Source organism: Gopherus flavomarginatus, chromosome 1 (assembly GCF_025201925.1).
Source record: "Gopherus flavomarginatus isolate rGopFla2 chromosome 1, rGopFla2.mat.asm, whole genome shotgun sequence".
NCBI classification, from domain to species: Eukaryota; Metazoa; Chordata; order Testudines; family Testudinidae; genus Gopherus; species Gopherus flavomarginatus.
Genome location: NC_066617.1, coordinates 187,805,653 through 187,829,235, shown reverse-complemented (window position 1 = coordinate 187,829,235; position 23,583 = coordinate 187,805,653). Strand labels below are relative to the sequence as shown.

Sequence of the window (23,583 nt, the reverse complement as noted above, 5' to 3'; positions counted from 1 at the left end):
AAATTCTATTGAAACTGATAATTTCTGGAACAGCGTTCCAACCCAATGCTATTCCCTTCAAGCACTGATTCTTCCTTTACAATTTTTCTGGTTTTTATTGGATATTAAATAAATGCTGTTGAAAACACCATGATGTAGAATTGCATTCAAATTAAAAATTCTTAATATGACTTGTTCCAATCTACTACCATTTGTAATATTGGAAAATTTTGGCTATACCAAATAAAAGAGCTTGGTAATTGCATTGTTTGTAACATTTACTTTTAAACTTCAGAAATGTTGAGCAGGTTCTCAGAGCTCATGCTAAGGAAGCCTGCCTTTTTGACATGTACAACACTCTTTTAAGGACATGAAATAATTTGAGTTTCTGATAAATAATTATACTGCCTGGGTTGACTAATAAGACCATATACTTTTTTTTTTAATTGTGTGGGAAAAAATTGCATGGAAACCCTTTCAGAAGAGAAATAAGATGAATTCTCCACAAGCAGGAATTAAGACCAGTAACAACTAGCTCATTGGTACTGTTTGGAAGGTGGGACACAGGGAGACTTCCTCTCTTATTTTAAGTATGTTCCCTCCTAGTAAAGGATATGAAGGTTGAACATTTCATTAGAAGAAATCAAAGGTTGCCCATGAAACCATTGTAGAAGAATTTTTATACTGTAAGAACCAACAGAACTCTGACATGTGCCAGCTCCTGTTGTTAGGTCTTGTGCTGAGGCCAGTTCAACAATAGTGAAACAACTGGTTTTAATAACATGATTTTGAGTTCAATTGTAACATCAAAAATGCTTGAATTAGAACATTAACATGATTTCCTCTTTAGTGACCACTTTATGCTTTGTTCTTGATTTACAATAGAGATTAGAAAATCTTTCAGTTAATTTCACTGACAGGACTAGCATAGTTAATCATCACGCTTAAGGCAAAGAAGCATAGACCAGCCAACACAGATTCTGTTCATTTCAGAATGTTAACAAGCAGCATGTTCAGATTTCTGAAAAATGCTTCTTTTAACTGTATAAAAGGATGTTTAGTGAATTCAAGATGCTGATCTTGGCTCAGGCTTGGTTATTGGATTCCAGCCATGGCTATATCCTTTTTTTTTATTTTTTTTTTAATTTATAAGCAGAAATGGACATGAAGTAGTATTTCCCCCCTTCTTTAAAGTGAATTTTGTGGCTGTGAAAAGTGCTAGATTGACAGCCCTGAGACTTGAGAGTCCTCTGCTGACAGATGAATTACGACATGGGCAGCAGTAATGTCCCCAGTGCCTGACAAATACATTTCAACTCTGATGTAAAAAACCATTTCAGAGCTAGGAGGATAGGTCTCCATGTCAATTCATTATGGGTATATCTATGCTGCAGCTGAGAGCGAGTCTCCCAGCCGGGTTAGACAGCTTGTGGTAGTGGGGCTCATGCTAGCGCACTAAAAGTAATGGTGTGGATGTGACAGCACCTGGGGAAGCATGGGCCACCCCCAGGTCTGAGCACAGGTAGCTAGGCTGAGCTGCTGCCAGTGCCACAATGTCATTCAGCTATTTTTAGTATGGTAGTGTGAGCCCCGCTACCACAAGTCTGGCTCACTCCAAGCTGCAGTGTACACATACCCATAATGAATTGGAGTGGAGAGCTACCCTCCTTTAAATCAATGGTCCTTTACATCAGCATTGAAGTATATTTGTCAGGCACTGGGGACATTTGTATCACTGCTGCCCATGTGGCCTCTTATGTCAGAATGTCAAAAAGGGTGACAATAGGTTCTGATTTTTGTGGCACGGAGAACTGTCTGTCAGGAGCTAAAGTGAGACCACAAAGCTATTTCATGTAGTTATCAGGTGGTAACAATTTCCAGTCAATACTGACCTTGTCTGTAATTGAAAAGGTAATGTAGAGGAGAAGTGAATGATTCCATATCCTTTTAATAAGCCCTTCAGCCCTTTAGTCAAACACAAACATTTGGTCCTATGTATATATTTTGGTGTTACAGATTTACTTCACTGTCTGTGAGAGAACTTCTTTGTGGAAAAGAATGGCATCCTGACTCTCTTCTTCTTCACATCCCTTCTGAGCACCTAAACTTTATGGCTAGCTTTCCAGCATTGACCGTGTCTCTTACCAGTCACTGTAACTTTTAAAGAAAGAAAACTTAACACACTTCCTTTGTCTTTTGCTATGTATTATCCTTCCCATTCTTTATTCTTTTTTATCTGTAACCATCACTTTTGAATTTTGTCTTATTTAGATTTTGAGCTGTCAATAATGTGTACTTACATACAGTGACTTATGGCACTGTATAAATATTAATAAAAAAAGAACGCATTGCTTGCGGAGAAAAATCATGTGTTACTTCAGAACTTGAAGCAATTTTGCACAATAAATGTAACTGTTAGAGTTTTATATTATTTTAACGTATTTCAGGCCACTCTATCAAATGCCAAAAGCATATGTTGGTTTAAGGAATAATGAGCATGTGGTTTTGTACTTTATATTGCTGCAATTAATACTGGAAATGGTAGTTTAATTATAAAAATGTGCTGATAGCAAACCATAAATGTTTTCAGATGAAGCCAAAACATTCTTTCCAAGTGTTTAATGTGCCAATAGCAAATGTGAAAAATAACTTATGCCACTTAGCTCTGTCCCTGGTCCAGGTCCTGGGCCCTACTGTGGCCACTTCACTTGGTCTGCAAGTGAAAAACCACCAGGAAGCCATTTTAAAAAACTACCTGAGGATTTCCATGGCGTGGTGAATTCCAGGGTGGTACAGGGAAAGCATATTGGATCCTATACTGTGCATCTACCCTGTCACTGGTGTAGGAGGCGTGCCCAGGGAAAAGGGAGTGTACAGGTAGCCACTATGTGGAGCAGACTGCCACAGTCCACCTGCTCTAATGCTGAGTTGAGGGCTCTTAGCAGCTGGCTCAATTTAGAATGGTCCTGAGTTGACTCTAAGACGCATCTCAGAACCATACCAGCACTTGGGATCCCCAGGCTCAAGGATATATAAAGGTTATTTAAAGCTCTGTGTGTGTGTTTGTGTTATTTTTATACACACACACACACAAACACACACACACACACACACACACACACACACACACAATTAAAGGTAATTTAAAGTATATATAAACTGTCAGCACACTATTATACAACTGTCACTTATCAAAACCAGCAATGAGTGCATTCATATATGCCAGAGACTCCAAATTTCACAATCAGAATCACCCAATTTCTATTAGAATTTCCTCACCAGCAATGTTTTTTTCATCTGCTTGCTTTCTCTTTATTTCTTGTTTATTAAAGCCAGACCCATTCTAACTGTGACTTGTAGAACAGGAATAATTTTATGTGATGTTTTAAAGTGGCTGCTTTGTATCCACACATATATCTTATATATAACTCACTTCTGTGCTGCCTTCAGAGCTGAGCGCCCAGCCAGCAGCCACAGAGCTTCCTGCAACCAGTGGAGGTTCTCGGAGGTGTGTCTGACCCAGCCCCGGGAATGGCCCAGTGCATGATAGGAACCCCCTGCTGGGCTGTTCCCAGGCTGCCCCTCCCTCCAGCGCTCAGGGATTAAAGGGGCCTTGGGCAGGCTGGGGGGTGGGGGGGGACACCAGGCTCTGCCCCCCCAAAAGTGATGACCATCCCATATCCTGTGATCCTCACTTCTGTGCTGCTGCTGGCGCCATTTAGGTGCCGAGCTTTGAAGGCAGCACCACCGCCAGTAGCAGCGCAGAAATAAGATTGGTGATCCTGCAACCTCCCACGACTCCCTTTTGAGTCAGGACTCCCACGGTTACAGCACCGTGAAATTTTAGATGTAAACATCTGAAATGGTCGGGTGTTATGGCGTGCGCCTGTTATCCCAGCTTTCCATTATAAAATAACTTCATTTTCTTGGAACTTTTCTTTTTTACTTGTTAATTAGCCTGACAAAAAATTAAGCTGTAGGCTTATAAAACGGAGCAAAATATTTCACTTTTTGTAGTAGCTACAAGAAGTCTGCACACAAGCTCTCTTTTTAATAAAGATTATGTCGCGAACATACTTTGGAGAAAAATTCACAGAGAGTATAAACTGTTGTAACTTCATTTAAGTCAGGTTCACCAATTTGCACCAGTGAAAGATCTAGTCCTTCTTCTTGTAAACTACTTTCTGCAGAGACCGTGACTTTCTATAGGCCACATTTGGAGAACTGTATGAATGCTAAAATTCATGCCCATTGATGTGTCTTATCTGCATTCACAATTGCAATGACTGAATACACAGTCAAAGGAAATGCACACTCACATCACCAGTTAGACATTTACCAGGCCATCTATGAGTGTAATGACTGCAGCTGCAGACACAATTGTGCTAATTGTGCATGCAAAGTAGGCATGTAAGCACATGTGCATTTTCTATGCTTAATTACGTGGACATTTTTGGAAATCTTGCCTTCAATGTGTTTTGTAAAGCACTGTGTAAATTTATTACACTCTAATGAAATAGAAGATAGCAAATCCAAAGACCTTCATTTTAACAGTCACCTACACAGCATTTGAATTATCAAAAGTTTTATAATTTCAGGACATTGTCTTTTTTTTATTTAAATGCAGACAGATGATTGGGTACTGAACAATGGACAAATAAAGTTTTAGAAATGGGGCAAAATCATTAGCAGTGGAGAAGAAAAATAATTTAACCATTTTGTTATAAATTCAAACTAGTGCATGACAGTATCCTCAATATATTCACTATTTTTAAGCATTGTACATTAATTTGTTTTGTTTTATTCATTATTTGGTGAAACAGATGGTAATGGTTTTGTCACAGTTTTCTTTTCTTTTCATTTCCCCACTTTGTCACAGCTGGTTACCAATCAATCTCAATTCACGGTACAGTGATGATAGCACATGTTGTCCGGGGGCCAAATCTGATTGGGTTGCATTTTTTCAGCAGTGTTTCATATCAGAAAAAAAATGTCTGCATGGCAGGGACTGTCAGCACACTATTGTACAACTGTCATTAATCAAAACCGGCAACAATGAGTGCAGTCATATATGCCAGAGACTGCCAAATTTCACAATCAGAATCACCCAATTTCTGTTAGAATTTCCTCACCGGCAATGTTTTTTCATCTGCTTGCTTCTCTTTTTTTCTCATTTATTAAAGCCAGACCCATTCTAACTGTTACTTGTAGAACAGGAATAATTTTATATGATGTTTTAAAGTGGCTGTTTTGTATCCACACATATAATGACTGCTTATTTAAAAATCCTCTCTCAACTCAGTACTGATGGCTGAAGAGTAAGCTAAAGTGAAAGGTTAAGTATCTCAAACTGTTTAACAAAAGAACTATATAAAAGCTATTAGATGATAGTAAATACGTATAACTACACATTAGGGGCTACATGTTATAGTTAATTTTGGCATTAGCTTGGGTAACAGCCAGTAATATTTAGGTAGTATATTGAAAGGTGTTTCTTGACACTATGTATATTGTACAAGCATTGGTTGTGACTCATAGTTAATTAAGATTGAGCTGATTTTTTCCCCTTAACACTGAGATTCAGCCTTTTTTGTTATACGCGAGTACAGTGTATCATCCCCAAATTTAGCCTGCTTATTCTCTGAGTACAGAATGAATGTTCTAACACTTTACAAGTTCATCCCTTAATAAATTTGAGTTACAATTAATTTTAAAATGGGATCTTTTTCTGCCCTGAGTGTTCTTAATAATGGAGTAACCCAGGCTCTGCAAACTTTCCATAAAGTTAAAGCTCCTTGAAATCTTAAGTATGGGCTACATTTGAAGAAATTATGTTGTAATTAAGCTAAGTTATTATTTGTTGTATTTAATTAGATAGGTTTGGGTCAGTGACTGAGGTCATTCTTAGCTGGAGCCATGATGGAATCAATCATCATTGAGTGCTAATATCCTATTGGTAGAAATGGGTCAGTGACATGAGGAAGTCTGTGCATGTGTCAAGAGTTTTCACTGATAAATTACTTCGCTGCTAGTTGTCACTGCTTTTAAAAGTTATGTCACTGTATGCTAGCAAATGAAGGACCAAATTCCCCAGTCTGTGCTGTCTTCTTTGCACTGCTCCAGTTTTACTTACTTACCCATACACAGACAGCCACACAGACACACACACAGAGCTTTAAAGTTGATGCTACATATGTTCAGTTCACTAGAGATATCACATGGTAACATTCTCTTTGGGGCTCTAGGTTATTGTTCATATATGATATTTTTAATATTTAAATACTTATACCGTTCATCAATAGTAAGGGACAGGGGTCCAGTTCTCATGTGTTAAAATGGGCTGTCCCAGAGCGTTCAGTACCTCCAGATCTCAGCATGGCCATAATTTGGTCAGGTGTGATACTCCAGAGGGTCAGTGACATTAATCTAGATGCAGGAGATCTTGCCTGCAAAGTTAGTTGCAAGCTTTTTATAATAGGAGATACTGGACTTTGGTAGTAGGAGAAGGCAGTTTGAATTGGTTAGATTGTTCACCATCCACAACAGTTCCGCGGGATGTGACTTTACAAAGACCATGGTGGAGGAGAAGAAAGATTCACTGTTACCACCCTTATTGCACAGGATCATTTGTGCTGCTGTGATCAGATTCAGAGCCAATTTTCCTTTAGTCTTCTTACTGCCTGCTTCGTCTGTCAAAGTTTATCATTTAACCATGGTAACTTATGTGGACAGTGTGGATGGAACAGATGACTGAGGGGCAATGCATCAATGGTTCAGGACACCAGATGGTTGTAATGTCCCACGAGTGCCTCCATGCACTGGTCTAGTTGCTAGATGGCATGCTCTTTCAGGATGGTCCAGAAACCCACTGAGGCCCTGGCGGCTGTGCGGGCAAGAAGGCTTGGACCTCAGTTTGATGTGCCGGTAATTGATGATTGGACCTTGATAGGGACATGTTTACTCTAACCTCCTTGTCAATACCCAAGTGGATGATTAAGATTGTGCTCTAGTTCTGCATTCTGGCATGCCAGGCGGCCAGCTTTTTCACCTGGTAGCCTTTTCACAATCTGCATGATGGACAGGAACAAATATAACAGCTGCTGAGGCTTACAAGGCAGCTGGCTGGCATGCCAGGACCAACACATCTGTGAGACGAAGAGGAGCAAGTCAGCTGCAGCCCACAGCAAACTGCAGAGTCATGTCCCAGACTGCTTGCATTAAAGTTCAAACAGTCAGTCAGGCACAGTCTTGCTGCCGTCTGGTTTTAGCCCAGCCGTGGTCAGAGTGCCATTTGGATTTTATCTTTCCTTAAAAAACAAACAAACAAACAAACAAAAGCACTTCCTCAAAATAAATGGCCAGTTGCTGCCCCACACTGTAGGGTATTTTTCTACCCTCACCTAATCTCTATGTGGTAGGAAATCTTAATTTCAGAATATTTTACAGGAAGCAAATGTGGCTTCACGTGTCTTACTCCTCTAGAGCTGGCCCTATGTCAAGGAAATAAGCATTCTCTCTTGTTTGTAGCAGTTTGTTTGCCAAAGACAGTAGCTTCTCCATCAGTATGGGAAATGAGTGTTGTATTCTTGTGATTTTATGGAAGTTATTGCTTCCATTTGCCTTTCACTCCTATGAAAACAGTGATTTCAATTTGTCATTGACTGGTGTAGCACAGTGAGCAAAATTACATAATTCAGTGCAACACCCCAGAATAAATGTGCCATAATAACTGCATATGGCTTTTAAATGCATATTTACAATAGCTGCTCAAGGAATGGAGGGCCAGATTCTCTGCTGTCATAATTTTTAACCTCAATGGAATTATGCCAACAGCAAATACGGTCCTAAATTTCTGGAATACACTGTAGCAACCTCCCGCTTTTCCCTCTGGCATACCATTTATGCATCAGATAAATGTGACATACTGAATAAAAGTGCACCTACATATGATTCCTAAATACATACATGACAAGTACTTATGCACCATCATGCACACCAGTAGTAGAATGGTTCGCCTCAGTTCTTTTTATTAATTTTTATATGGCTTCTTACCTAATGAATTTATTGAATATGAAAGGGAACAATCTCAAATCACAATAAAAGCTCTGCAGAATATGAAAGAAGGGGATTCTGATTTTTAATTATCCCTGAAACTATTAATTTTAATTGATAATTTGAGCTTTACTTGGCAAAACTGATCTTTTTACAGTATTTCAGCATATAGAACTCATAGGTTAATGTTCCAGTAATTTTGTTAGTACACAAACATCCCAGTAGCTTTACTGTATATTGACTGCATCTATTACAAGTACAAAATAAAAAAGTAATAACAATACATAATAATTAGCATGTACACAGAAATTAGCATCTGGGGTTCAGAAATGGTTTACAAGTTTTAATAACTTCAGCCTCACACTACACAATCTCACAACACTCCGGGGGGAAGTAGCTTACTTATGCTCTGATTCAGCAAAACATTTACACATGTGCTTAAATCACATTTAAATTATGCAAGTGCTTAATTTCTTTACTGAATTGGGACCATAATCTCCATTCTACAGGTAAGTAAACGGAGGCAGAGTGCAGTTGAATCACTTACTAAGGGTCACACAGTGCGTCTTTGAAGATCTAGGTATAAGACTCAGCTCCCTCGAGGTCCAGTCTGGTACTTTAGCCTCAAGAGCATCCTTCCCCCTTAGAGTTGACAAATCTGCAGCTAAACATTATGGTCAAGATCAGTTAATTTCACGTATAGTAGGGTTGTTACCTCCAAACAGAATGTTTATCCAAATTCTGTAAAGGGGAATATTTCAGGAGTAAAATATACCTCATAAAAACCTTTGTGGGACTTAGAGTGCCCATTGAAATCAGTAAAAGACAAAGATTCCCATTGACTTCAATGGATCAGTCCCTAAAACAGCCATAATATTTAATCAAGCGAATGTTTTTCAGGATGACAGCAATTGAAATCTGAATATCTTTCAGAAATTAAGTTAAAAAAAAGCTTTACAAATGAATGTTCATTCATACTGAAGTATGCACACTATGCAGATACATTCTGAATAGCTTTAGAACTAGAATAAGAGTAAGTAACAAGAAAGAGGTAAAAAGGGGAGAGAAATGCAATGAAAATGTTTCTTCTTTGTTTAAAAAAACAAAAAAGGTAAATCTCCTCTCTCTGTTCTGTTAAATTATTACATTGTGCTACTGGGAAACTGATGTGTGTCTTGCATCTAAACAGTCACTTTTCAAAGCCTGTGTTTACAATGTACATTGTGCATAAATGAACGCAATGTAATTTCCTGTTCCACCCTCCTACAGGGGCTGACAATTTTACTAGGGACCCCTTAGGGGAAAACTATTTTTAAAGCAGCAGAAGTAAAATATGCAGCTCATGCAGTTAAAGCCATGATAAACCCAAGCTGTCATATATTGATAACTTTTGCCTGATAGCTTAATTTTATCATATTACTCTAGATCAAGGGCAGAGTGAGTGATATTATTAATAAAGCCCTAATACTGAGTGAACATAGCAATACTAATTTTATGGCTGTAAAGTTTTTAACTAATGCATAGTGCAATAAAAATGTCATGAAGATTAATGCCTGGTGGAATTATCTAACTCTAGATAATAAATTATCTTCCAGAGATGTATCCAAGATGGAATCAGATTGGTAAACTCCAGGTGAGAAATTTTGCCACGTAATTATCAGCTACATAATATCTTTCCTTTTCCTATTTTCTGTAATGCAGATATGACATCAAAGATGATTACACCTTACGCATTAAAAAGGCCACGAGCACAGATGAGGGAACCTACACATGCATTGCTGAGAATCGAGTTGGAAAAGTAGAAGCCTCTGCCGCCCTCACAGTTCGAGGTGAGTGCTACAGTACTTGAGACAGTGTTATGTTTCAGTGTCACTTTCTGACACAGTGGGCCAGATCCTCACCTGGAAGTGATGAGAGCTGGGCTCCCATTGTCTGGGAATGGCGAACTGCAGCCACTGGAAGCTGCTATTGGCCATACCTGCAGACGCATAGGTAAACAAAGCATCTCGCGGCCAGACAGGGGATTACCCTGAACGAGCCACGAACCAAGTTTGGGAACCCCTGGCCTAAATCCATCACAGCCAATGGTGCTATACTGATTTTCACCAACAGTGAAATCCTGGCCCCATTGAAGTCAAGGGCAAAACTCCTATAACGGGAGAAAGATTTCACCTCAGCTGAGGATCTGTCTCAGTATTTGTAAGTGAAAGCACAGATTCATATGTATGTATGTATCTAACTGTAGGTTTTATTGCCCCCCAACCCTCAACCCCGTGTAGACTGTTTTTCCATGTTCCTTTCTGTAATAAAATTAGGAACAACATAAGTCAATGTATGTTTATTTTATTTTTTAAATATTGAACATTTCATAAAGGAGCCATCTGCCATTTTTTTTCACATGACAGACTAACACCATCCCAAGAAATAAGAGACTTGGTTAAGTATAATAATCAAAGCATAACCTTTTCCTCTGAACATATCTTTGCACACTGGTACCCATCTATTGTTTACATAGTATAGTTGAATTTAGTGAGGAAGTTTAAAATCCCAGAAGCCTAATGAGTTTTTGGAAAGTACTCTGTGACAGTACACACTGAGATGTTAAATATGGCAAGAGAGAAAAAAAATTACATTAGAGTGAATAAAATATAATAATAGTTAAAATATTTTATTATTTCGTTCAAAAAAGATAAGATGCAATTTTGATACAATGGGTATCACACAGACACTATTTCACAGTTTATTGGTGCATGATGCAGGTTTTCAGTAGAGCTGTGAAAGGTTAATAAAAACATTTTTAGCTTCATCTTCTCTTTTTTTCTTTTTCCCCCCATACCCATTAAATCAAATGTTCAAAATCTCTATGGATTGCTTTATTAGAACAGGGGTCAACTGACCCCAGAGGCCGACTTCCATTTCCATCCATTTAATGCATGGACACAGTTCAGTTTAATTTGCTGAATTCAAAGAAAAAAAAGTCACCCAGTGGCTTTGCAAGGGGGGAGATGTTAGTACAGTATATAACAAAGAAAAGAGAGTATTGTGATAATCCATCTGCTAAAATATTGCCATAATGTCACTTTAGATAATAAGTGATAATGTGGCTTTCTTGATGTAAGCTGAAAAAGGCTTTACTTACTATTTGTTTGTGTTGAGGATCATTCTTCCATTTTATAATTTGATAAAAATAGTCACAAGAATTAACTCTCAAAAAGTGTGCACTTCCTTTGTCACAGAAAGAGTCACAATACCCAATAAATCTGGCCATTAGTGGCCTTAAATTCTCATAGAACTGTGTCTACTGTATACATTATCGGGTCTAGCCTTTCTTTTCACTAGTCTAGCCTTGTGATACGAGCAATGACTAGCACAAAGCAAAAATCCTTTGAACTCACTGGAGCTTGAACTTGACCAAATTAAGGTGGAAAAAGGAAATATATAATTTAATCGATTTTCCTACACTCAAGAAGATTTCCCATTATCTTTTTTTCTTGGCTTTATAATCTAAAGTCCATAGGCAGAGTGTTTATTCAATACAAAAGAAGCCACTATATTACAAGCATATTAAACATTCAGGATGTGACAGAAAATGAGAAAAGCTAAGAAATTCAATGTTGAATGCTTGGCACTCTAGGCTCTTTGGAAACAAGGAACCCTCAGGTAAACTTCCTTTGATTTCAAAGGGATCAAGATTTGGTCCTATTTTAATTAATGAAGGTCTTAACCCTGAATTACCAAACTTTTGTCAGCTTGTGTCATTACTGCATTTAATATAAAGTTATTATTTGAAATTACCTTACTTTCATCATATTCACTTTGTCCCATGAAAAGGGGAGAAACAACTCACAAGCTTTAGAATTCACTGTGTGGGGTGGCCCTAGTCCTGTGTAATTTACATGTCCATTGAAAACCCAGTTCTGAAGTTACATGTGCATGCGCACACACATATGCAACCTGCCTGCCACAGGTTAATACCCAGCTCGCATCCATGGCTCCATTTGACCTCATTAGCCACAGGTGATGGCAGAATTTGAATTCCCTGACTTACCCTCAGTCCTGTGGTTGGGAAGTTGCAGTTCTGTTCTACCTCTTGTCTTTCCAGTCCATGAAAGGGGAGGATATTTCATATTACCAAAAGCCATGGAACCTAACAAAGAGAGGAGGAGATGGAGGTTGCTATGTGCTGAAGTGTGTAGCAGATAGGAAATGGTTTAAAAGGAGTGGTTGTTATGACAGTGCAGGGCTCAGGTCATAGGAGGGGTGAAAACTGAATAGGCCCTGACCATGTTACTTTACATGAGGGCTCTTCAAAACATAGGTTTGACCCTGGTCTCTGAGCCTAAATGAGCAAATGAAACTGGTTGCTAATAAGCTCCTCAGTGGGTAACACTCATTCTATTGCTAAAATAAGGTAAGTTTCATCTTCCCAGGTTTTAACCTCAAGTGAATTTTCTGTCCAAATGTTAAGCTCCTCTAAAAGGAATGTCTGTATTTTAATAACAGCAGGCCTGACAGCCCTCTCCCCCAACTCAAGTGCAATGAAGGGCTACTACTATAATCAAGAAATCACTTGTTGCAGCAACTGCTTTCAATCTCAATATCAGTCTGAAGCAGAATTAACCTGTCAATCATTCAGCAGCAATTTTTTAGGAAGTACAAGTTTGTCTAAGCAGTAATTTGGGAGGCTCTGAATTGAAATCCCTGTGGCCATTCCAACCTATTTGTTATATTTTCATCAACCCTGTCAGTGAAGAAAAGTGATGTGCTATAAGCTTTCATGGATAGGAAAAATGGTGTCTTGGGCTTTTCTCCAGCTCTTACTGCAGTACTGACTGGCCATGCTTAAAATTCAATTGGTATTTAAATCAGACAGTGATGCCTTTCATTTATTGGCATGACATTTGCCAGTCTGTGGCTTGAATGGATGTATTCATCTGGGCCTAGAAGTTTGTGCTAATGCAAAGCTATTTTACTTCAATCAAGCATTAACAGTGATTCTTGATGACGACATATGAACCTATCAGAAATGTTTCTCAGATGATTGGTTCCAGGCAGCTTATTCAGAAGCTGTATAACTACTGTCTCCAAAAAAATGTAATAACAATAACTCTCAATTAAACAATAAAGCTGGGCATCTTACTTTCACTGACATTTGTGAGTTTAGAAATCGCTGGAGTGTCCATAGTTAAATGTAACATTACACGTCATGCATTCTGACAGATTTTCTTTTCTTTTTTTTAATTTCTTTTTTATGTTCTCACCACACCATTGTAATGTCTACAGCTCGCCCTGTTGGTAAGTAACCATCCTTCTATCCATTTTCGCACGGCTTCATGCAATGCTTCATCTTTCATTTGCAGCAGCATTTAATTGACTTAAGCACAATTATTAATGACCAATGCTTAATAGTGCTAACTTTCTAATGCTAGCCAACCAATTTTGACTGGGCAAGAAGTGCTATCTCTGAATTTTTTATTACGTCTAGAATATCATATGTAATGGCATTCCAAATCACTAACAAATCAGCAATTATATCACAGAGGGGTGTGGTGTGGTTAAGCCGAAATTACTAATAGGATAGTTCTTAACAGTTTGTGGATGTGTGTTAAGGGCTTAGTACAAAGGCCATTGAAGTCAATGAAAAAGTCCTATTGACTTCAAATGGCTTTGGATCAGACACTAAATGAGCAGCCCATTATGTTTTTTTTCCCGAAGTAAGAAAAGAAGCACACACTTTGCACATCTTGTGTCTTGTGTACCTGTGTAAAATCTTTGAAACAATATAGTTGATTATGCCCTGTTCTTGAATTGAAGAGAGGATGGAATGGATTCCCTTCCTGTTGGGAGAGTTCATCGTCCTTCTGTATAAAGCCTGCCATAACTGATTTTTATCCCTGGATCATAATTCTTCTTTTAGAGTGTAAGTTTTGCCTTTGGAGTGCACAAGATGGCTGCAAATGAAAATATTGTGCATGCTAATACAATGTGCATAGGAAGGCTGGCCTTGAATCACCATCTGCACTTTGAATCCCCCTTCAGAAAATTCAGATCCTGGTAATTTCTTTCAAAACTTTGGTTACATTTGAAAGATTGAGCAAAATGAAAAGGAAGCTCGTCACTCACTGAAACTTATTCTTGTACTGAAAAATATTCCAAGGAAATCCATTAATGGCTGTGCACTCCATGCTCAGGGGGATTTGCTAGATTTTTTTTTTCCAGACAAATTACTATTGTGAATGTCATTTTTTGTAGCTATGTTGTTTTTTAGAATAATGATTTCATTGTTTTAGCCTTTTGTGTAAAGAATTCTTCGCTGCAGTGTCAACTCGAGTTATCTGTGCTCAAGTATAGCTCAAGTGAGATGGTCAGACAGCAATGGAGTGTTTGTATTAGCAGCACAGAGTAGTTGAGTCCCCACTGCACTCAGCAGCACTTGAACTTCCACCAACACCCCTTCATGGGCCAGCGAGTTTAAGGTTAAAGCACCACTTAAATTGAGCTACAGATTTTTGTGTGTGTGTGGGCATCGGTTAGGGACGACACTTGAGTTATATGTCAAGCTAATGCTATGGTAAAGACAAACCCTTAGCATCAAAATTAGGGCTTAGTTAATAAACACTCCTGAAATGTACAATCCTTTACTCAGGCAAAATTATCATTAGTGTTGCGCCTGAGTAAGGTGTGAAGGGTTTGACATTGTTTGTATACACAATTTGGAATTTCTTAAGCTGACTCTGAGCCTGATTCATACAAATGATCTCAGTTAGAATCAATGGATTTACACCACTGTGAAAATGGAGTAAAGTTACTTTGAACTGGGCCCTTTGTTTGGGAGATGAATGTGACTCAGGCCTGGTCTACACTAAAAAAGTTAGGTTTACTCAGCTATGTTGCTCAGGGGTGTGAAAACTTCTGATCTAACCCCTCTGTGAAGATAGTGCTAGGTTGATGGAGGTTAGAAAAGCACTACTAATAAACAATAAATACCCACATTTTAGTGCAGTGGGAAAGCCAGTACAAGAAAATGAACATTTTGTTTTGGAAAGCTTTCTTTTTTCTCATCCTTAAAAGAGAAGGAAGAAGAAATTCATTAGCTAAGGCTCTTTGGGCTCTATAAAGGCCACGTTAAAAAAAAATCTACAAGGAAAGTAATAGACTTTTGCTGTGTCGATGCTCCATATTATTTCATGCCCATTATTTCATACTCCTGATCTCAAGCTATTCTATTTCCAAGCACATGACTCCTTCATAAGGGTCTAGCTTTGTGTTTACCATACTAAAATTGTTTTATTTTGTTACAAGTAGTCGTTTGGTACAAAGAAAATGTCTCCCTTTTTTAACTTATTGAGATGGCCATAAAATAGAGTGGGTTATTTTAAAATAATTATTGTTTAGTACAGCATCTGTCAAATTATTTAATTCGCTGAAAATAATGTAAAAATATCAGCCCTAATCATCGGGGTGGCAAGTTGTGTGGGCCCGTGGTGCCTGGGCTTCAGCAATATTCGGGGCCTAGGGGCCCTGTTCCACCAATGTTTGGGGCTGGGTCTCTCCCCTGGCCCCGCTTGTCATTCCCACGTGCCTCCCCCGAGTGTCCCCCGGCCCCCACTTGCTGCCCCTGTGTGCCTCCCCCAGCCCCAGAGCCTGCAGCTCACACTGACTCTGCTCTGCCGGCTCCTGGTATCAACTGTTCCCACAGGGTCCTAGTGCCCCCAGCCACTAAAGGCAGGGAAGGTTGCCCTTACCCTGCCCTTCCTCCCTGGCCCTGAGCCTCTCCAATGCCCCAACTCCCTCATCCCCAGCCCCAGCCCTCATCCCCCCACACCCTAATCATCTGCCCCGGCCCTGAGCCCCCTCCTGCATCATGAATCCCTCATCCTCAGCCCCACCCCACAGCCCTCACCCCACACCCCAACCGTTTGTCCTAGCCCTGAGCCCCCTCCCACACCCCAAACCCCTCATCCTCAGCCCCACAGCCCTCACCTCTACACTACTTCCTATCCCCAAACTCCCTCCCAGAGCCTTCACCCATCACCCCCCCTACACCCCCACCCCAGCCCAGAGCCTGCACCCAAACTCCCTCCCAGAGCCTGCACCCCTCACCCCTTCCTACACTCCCACCCCTTGCCCCAGCCTAGAGCCTACACCCAAACTCCATCCCAGAGCCTCCACCCCAGACCTCCTCCCCCACACTCAAACTCCCTCCCAGAGCCTTAGGAAGGTGGGGGGCAGAGTTCGGGGGGAGGAGCTGGGAGGGTGGGTTCTGGGCACCACCAAAATTTCTGCAAACCTGCCACCCCTGCTAATCATATCAGATGTAAGGATCTACCAAGCAAATTTACTGTACTAGTGGTTGTATATTGCTTGATATTTATCATTCATGTATAACTGAATAACTTTACAAGAAGTCTCAACAACAACAACAAAATCCTTTCCCCACAATACAATATATGCAATTACTGTTCTTGAGGTGGGCCAGATGCACAAGATTCAGATCTCCATTTCACCAGGTTTAGTAAATTCACATCAGGGATTTGGGCCAAGCCAATCTCTACCAACTGTCAGTAAGTTATGATAAAAGGTAATGATTGTTGATTTCTTAATGTTAAAATACCCAGACCTCTCCTAGAAACATATGCCTATTTTTAATAGTGGTATATTTGCATGTAAGAGAACAACAACAGCTGCATGCAGTGTAGAATTTGAAGGATTTTGCTCTTTCATCCCATTCATATACCAAAAGAGGTTCTGGCACTCTTTGTTTCTGCTTATGCTTCAGGAGAAAAACATCTTTTAAAAAAAAACAAACCTGGACAACAAAACCAGGATATTGTTTAATGGAATGTTCCTTGAAATGCAAAAGAGGAGGAATTTTAATGCTCAAGGAGAATGTAATTCTTATTGCAAAATGAGTACTTTTAATTTTCAATTCAGTTTTTTCCATGATAGTTTCAAATATTGATTTATTGAATATATTTCTAACAGTTTTGTTTAAACTTCAGATGGAGCAAAAAAATTCAGTGCTGAATTATTTTTCTTGCTCACCATCTTTTGTTCAAACAGCTAGTAGCATATAGTATACAAAAATGAAGCATTGTACTGCCTGAGGTGGATGGCAGCTTGTGAATTTTTATCAGTTCTTTACCAGATTACTCATCATGTTGTGATTTGCTGCTTGAAATAAATGTGTTGTCAATCTCCCAAATAGATGTTCTCTTTATTTATAAGCTTTTAAAAGATTTCCTATAGGAGTTACAACAGATGGGTTTAGGAAGCAGGATATTTATCCCTATTTAGGCCATTTACTTCTGTTATTTCACTCATCAGATGCATTTTCCAGATGAACAAGTTAATATTTTCACACATTTTCATTTTTGCTGTCTTTCTTATGGCAATCACACATTAGAATAACTATGAAAAGCCATCACCAAAGTTGGAAGGAGCCAAAAAGATTCATAAATTCTACAAAAAAGTATCATTGGCCCGGTCTTCAAAAGTAACTGCTAAACTGTTTTGCCTGAGATGGAAAACTTAAAATTAAGTTAAAAAAGAAGAAAATCAACTGTGTGTCCAATGCTTCTGTTTACCAGCCTTTTTTCCTGATCACTCAGTAAGTCACTTCAGATCAAAAACAGTACTCAGTTTTCAAATTAATTGCCTATATCCAGCTGAAAGTACAGTTCTTTGCATTTCAATTCTATTGTAATAAGTCAAGCCAACTTGAGTTATGATACGACTCAATTTCCCAGAAAAGAATGCATCAAGAAGTTGGATTTCATTTTCAACTTGTATAAAAAATATCTAACTGCAGTTAGCTAAAAATGGAGAGTCTCTTTTAACATGGAGTAGGCAGATACATATAGATAAGTTACCTACTTTCCATTTGCCATGTGTAATACTAATTAGATACAATCTATTCAAATTTAAGTGAAATGTAACTTTTTGATGCATTGTACCCTGTTCTGGGAAGTTGTCACATCGTAAATCAACCTGACACAACTTAATGGCATATCTGAAATGTTGCAGCACAGTAAATCTGAAATGCATAGAACTGTATTTTAAATTAAGTTCACTTTGTGGTTTGAAATGTCTTTGGTTAGATGATAATTGAAGAAGATATTTCTCTCTCTGCAGCAAACCCTAAATACTGTGAACGCTGTTATATTTGAGTGCCAGTCATGGAAATATCGCAGTTCACATTGGACTTTCAGGAATTATACATCAATATCAGAAATGCTGATTGTGAGATCCCACTTGCCAGGATTGTGCCATCTCTCGGTGGTAGAAATTCTGACATGTCTGCTGCTGTTGTCTGTAGAGATTGGCGGTAAACCAAGGCAACAACAGACATTTTGCAGCTAACTCTTCCCTAAATGGAAAGTGAGTGAGCTAGAATGATTCTTCACTATTTATTAACAGGCGAACACTTTGGACAGATCAGTGATGAAATCAGAAAATAGAATAAAGCTAATCACAGGGCAACAAACGCATTTCCTTGGGTTTTAGTAAGAAAACAAAATACTGAGGCAGTTTGTCCAGGCAGTTGTTATCCTTTTTAGATCTACTGGCCAAACCTTCATGTTCAGTTTTGTGCTGAGGCAAAACTTCCATTGCCTTTCAGGGAACTTTTGCCTGAGTGAATGTTAAGTGAGGAATTGAGGATTTGGCCTTGCAGCAGTACGGCATTTATGTGTCCAAACTGGATTTTGCTGTAACTTTATTGGCTAGTAGTGACATAGAGACCCAAATGGCTCAGGTAAGCTTAGCACAGGGATCGGCAACCTTTGGCACACAACTCACCAGAGTTAACCCTCTGGTGGACCAGGCCAGTTTGTTTACCTGCTGTGACTGCAGGTTTGGCCGATCGTGGCTCCCACTGGCTGCGGTTCACCGCTGAAGGCCTATGGGGGCTGCAGGAAGCGGCGTGAGCTGAGGCATGTGCTGGCTGCCGCTTCCTGCAGCCCCCATTGGCCTGGAGCAGTGAACCACGGCCAGTGAGAGCCACGATTGGCCGAACCTGCTGACGCGGCAGGTAAACAAACTGGCCTGGCCTGCCAGGGGGCTTACCCTGGCGAGATGCATGCCAAAGGTTGCCGATCCCTGGATTAGCACTTTCAGCTGAAGGAACAATAAGCTGACCACCAAACAGTAAAATACTGGACCACAAACTTCTCCACCTCAAAATCTCCCAAACTCATCTGTTTTCTCTGTTTAGACTTCCACAAGTATTTGCCAAATTTGTGCCAAAATCATGATGTACCATTACAGAGTCTCAGATTGCTACGAGTACAAGTATTCATGGAGAGCTCCATTAGTGATTGTTGGACCCCACAACGATTTATACTTTCTGCTTGGATCCACAATTTGGGATACTTATTGTCTGATGCTTATTTGAATTTAGCCAGCTCCATTGTGGACATTGAAATCAATGGGAGTCTTTCCCCTGACTTCAGTGGGCTTTGAGTCAGTCTACACAAACGGGGGCTTGTCCACACAAACATGAAATTCACAGCAAGCTGGTGTATGAATCTACCATTCTTTAGCCTTTCACAGACTAACTGTCTATATGGACCCTGGTTGTTAATGCACTTTGGTCTGCTCTTATTTGACCTTCTCTCTGTTCTTTCAAAGAGCGAGTGGTTTGTGTGTTTCTCCAGAATTTTCAGAGGCTGTCTGCATTTTGCACCACATAAAATCACAGAACAAGACAAGAATAAGTATTTTATTATTTATGAACTTTAGACTCTGAATTTAAATTGACAATAAAAACCATTAGTCTTGGAATCAAGATGCTTCTGGTGTGATAATAGAAGTCTGATCTTTTCCAAATAATTCCTTTTGTTCTTACTATAAAATCCTAATGGTGGAAAAATCCATCCAAAATATCTGTTTGAGTTCCATCATCTATGCCTGGGGCTTTATTAACTTTTCTAGGTAAGAACCCCAGTCCAGTTTAAGACAGTATGCATCAGCTACTCTCTCCCCCATCTGAAGAAGAAGAACTGGGAGACAAATAATATATACAAGCTCATCGTTATTCAGGAAACAAATTGTGCCCAGAAAATCCATGGAATTGCTTCAAAGTCAAGATGTACGACACAGGCTACTAACTGCAAGCATAGTTCCCTGTGCTCAGCCAGCACAGGTCCCCATCCAGGCAGAACAACAAGAGTATGGATGTTCCAAACAACTCCATTAGTACTGACTGTGCTGCAGCAAGAAGATCTGCATAACAATACTAGTGGCTTCCCTACTCCAGCCTGGGACTATATCAAATCCAGTATCAGTTTGGGAAATCCTCTTCATTTTAAAGCAAAACATTAATGAAATGGGTTCACCATCTCCTCCACCCTCCCTTGTTTCATGCTGAACAGAGTAACCAGTCAAAGATATTTGGGTTAATAATAAACCCGCAGTGTCATCCCTTCAGTTCTCTGTTATGTCTCCAAAGTGAGGGCTTCATCTGTGATCATATTGTGGTTGACAGTGATTATGTTTCACAAGAAGTGGTGAATAGAGTCACTGTCAACCAGCTCTGCATTCCTGAGAAAATACAGCTGTCTCAGCCAATGTATCCAATATTTAACACTTCACTCTCAGTTTATATGTTGTTAGTCTGTATCTGCCCACTTCCTCTACTCACAACAACAGAGCTCAAAGAGACCAAGTCCCCCTCCACTGGTCTCCTGGATTGCCATATCCCCAGCTCATAGCAGCATTGTTTGACACTCTCCGCCTTGTAATGGACACAGTGCAATAGCCAGATCCTTAAATAGGTATTTCAGTCTCCTTTTAGACATATGTGGCATAAACCTCCAAAAATGCCGATGAAATCCACACACAACGGTGGGTGAGAACCCAGTTTATTTCCCGCCTTCCAACAATTCCTATGCCACCCTCAAAAGTGCTCTCGTCTCCCTGAAATGGGACAGTCAACATCCTTCCCAATCCTATTATCACCAAAACCAGAGGTGCAGGTTTAATCACAGTACAACCCTCCAGGAAAGCAGTCATCAAAAATAATTAGTACTAATCCATAAATCCTCCCTATTTCCTTTGTTTTCCCCCACCTTCCATATCATAATCCCAATTTCAATCTCAATCTAAATATATAGAAAAAGAGGTTGGGAATGCCCATCACCATAGTATCTTACATATATTTGTTTTAATAGGTAATGGACTCCTTGCAACAGGTAATGGACTTCATGCAACAGGAATTGGCTCTGCTCACTTTCCTAAACATTTAGACTTTTACTTGAATTGCCTGACTCCAAGCTTTGCACACTGCAAAAAAGCTACAAAAGGATCTCTCAAAACTGGGTGACTGGGCAACAAAATGGCAAATAAAATTCAGTGTTGATAAATGAAAAGTAATGCACTTGGAAAACAATCCTAACTACACATATAAAATGATGGGGGTCTAAATTAGCTGTTACCACTCAAAAAAGAGATCTTGGAGTCATTATGGATAGTTCTCTGAAAACATCCACTCAGTGTGCAGCAGCAGTCAAAAAAGCAAACAGAATGTTGGGAATCATTAAGAAAGGGATAGATAATAAGAGAGAAAATATCATATTGCCTCTATATAAATCCATAGTATGCTCACATCTTGAATACTGCATGCAGATGTGGTCACCCCAGCTCAAAAAAGATACACTGGAATTGGAAAATATTCAGGAAAGGGCAGCAAAAATGATTAGGGATATGGAACAGCTGCCATATGAGGAGAGATTAATAAGACTGGGACTTTTTGGCTTGGAAAAGAGACGACTAAAGGGCGATATGATTGATAGAGGTCTATAAAATCATGACCGACGTGGAGAAAGTAAATAAGGAAGTGTTATTTACTCCTTCTCATATCACAAGAACTAGGGGCTGCCAAATGAAATTAATAGGCATCAAGTTTACAATAAACAAAAGGAAGTATTTTTTCACACAATGCACAGTCAGTCTGTGGAACTCCTTGCCAGAGGATGCTGTGAAGGCCAAGACTATAACAGGGTTCAAAAAGAACTAGATAAATTCACAGAGGATAGCTCCATCAATGGCTATTAGCCAGCATGGGCAGGGATGGTGTCTGTAGCCTCTGTTTGCCAAAAGCTAGGAATGGGCAACAGGGGATGGATCACTTGATGATTACCTGTTCTGTTCATTTCCCCTGTGGCACCTGGCATTCGCCACTGTCAGAAGACAGGATACTGGGCTAGATGCAGGGGCGGCTCCAGGCCCCAGCACGCCAAGCACGTACTTGAGACGGCAAGCCATGGGGGCGCTCTGCCGGTCGCCAGGAGGGCAGCAGGCAGCCAGCCTTCGGCGACATGCCTGCGGATGGTCCTCTGGTCCCGCTGCTCCGGTGGACCTCCCGCAGGTGTGCCTGCAGAGGATCCGCTGGTCCCGCTGATTCGGTGGAGCTTGGGAAGGCAAAATGTCTAGATCCGCCCTTGGCCTGATGGACCTTTGGTCTGACCCAGTATGGCCATTCTTATGTACCTAAATGGAGCTAGAGAATCCTGCCATCCTTCAGGAAAACACCTCCATGTGGACATGAGTCTTGTCATGTGACCTACAAATTCCAAAGCCCATCCACTGACAATGTCATAATCTCCCCACCAACAACATGTACACCTAAATCCACTGAAATATTCATAATGAATGCCACTAGTGTCCTGGGAGTTGGAGAAAGAAGTGGTCACTGAGAGCCAGATCCAAACCCACTGTGGGCTCTACTGATGAAGACCAGGACCTTGAACTGGATCCAGACCTAGATAGACATCCAGTGGAAAGCGCAGTTATGATATGTCCTTACCAGACCATCCTGTGCTGCAGCATGTTGTATGAGAAATAACCTTGAGGAGGCCTTCATATGTCATCTTTGATACAGCACGTTTCAGTGGCTTGTCCTGGGGGTGCTGATAGGAATGAGTCGCTATAATTTGGTGATAATTTGATGGAAAAGACTGCAAAGTTTTGACCAGTCATCCTGTAGACAGAAAAAAATAATAATTTTGCTACTGCTACATCTAGAAGTTCAGTAGCAGTACTTGTAGGCTGTGGCATCACTTTGACAGCTAGGGAAACCAGATGCTCTTAGCTGAGGGAGTGCTCAGGGACCATTTCTTTAGAATATGCCCATCAATTAGCAGCACCTGTTTTGCCCAGAATGAGCCTCTCACCTGCTGCAGTTCTATATCTCTATTTCACCCAGTTAGAGGAGTATCAGGGAAATTTATACTTGTCAAGTGTGCGAAGAGTCATTTTATTCTTCAGCGTCATCCAATCCCTACTTCCAAATAAATAAAAAAAGATGATGATGACAGTTAGTAATAATATTACCTAATAGAAGAGCAGATCTGATCTTTGTAGCTGTGTAGTACATCCCAGCAGTTAATGGAACTTTGAGTGTTGGGCAGAGGCTAAGCAGCACACAACCCGTATTGTATGGGCTATGAAAATGATACATCTTAAAGGTGAAAAGATTTTAGAAATTAAACTTTCATGCCACTTGCAGACCATAAATTAATAAAGTGCAACTGGAAAAAGGCCTTCAGAATG

At 39.9% G+C, this 23,583-nt stretch overlaps 2 protein-coding genes across 23 annotated transcripts in view; one reads left to right on the top strand and one right to left on the bottom strand.

The window, feature by feature from the left end:
• Positions 1-23,583, bottom strand: part of LOC127054628 (uncharacterized) — a 600,194-nt gene that overhangs the window by 210,865 nt on the left and 365,746 nt on the right. The gene's annotated exons all lie outside the window — the stretch shown is intronic.
• ROBO2 (roundabout guidance receptor 2) overlaps positions 1-23,583 on the top strand; it is a 1,593,247-nt gene that overhangs the window by 1,436,379 nt on the left and 133,285 nt on the right. For 17 of the 22 annotated variants that reach the window (XM_050956226.1, XM_050956216.1, XM_050956330.1 and 14 more), the window contains one exon: positions 9,733-9,872. In XM_050956226.1, coding sequence (XP_050812183.1) covers positions 9,733-9,872 — 140 coding nt within the window. The remainder of the gene's footprint in view (positions 1-9,732; positions 9,873-23,583) is intronic. The other 5 variants (XM_050956207.1, XM_050956375.1, XM_050956320.1 and 2 more) reach the window with 1 other exon arrangement.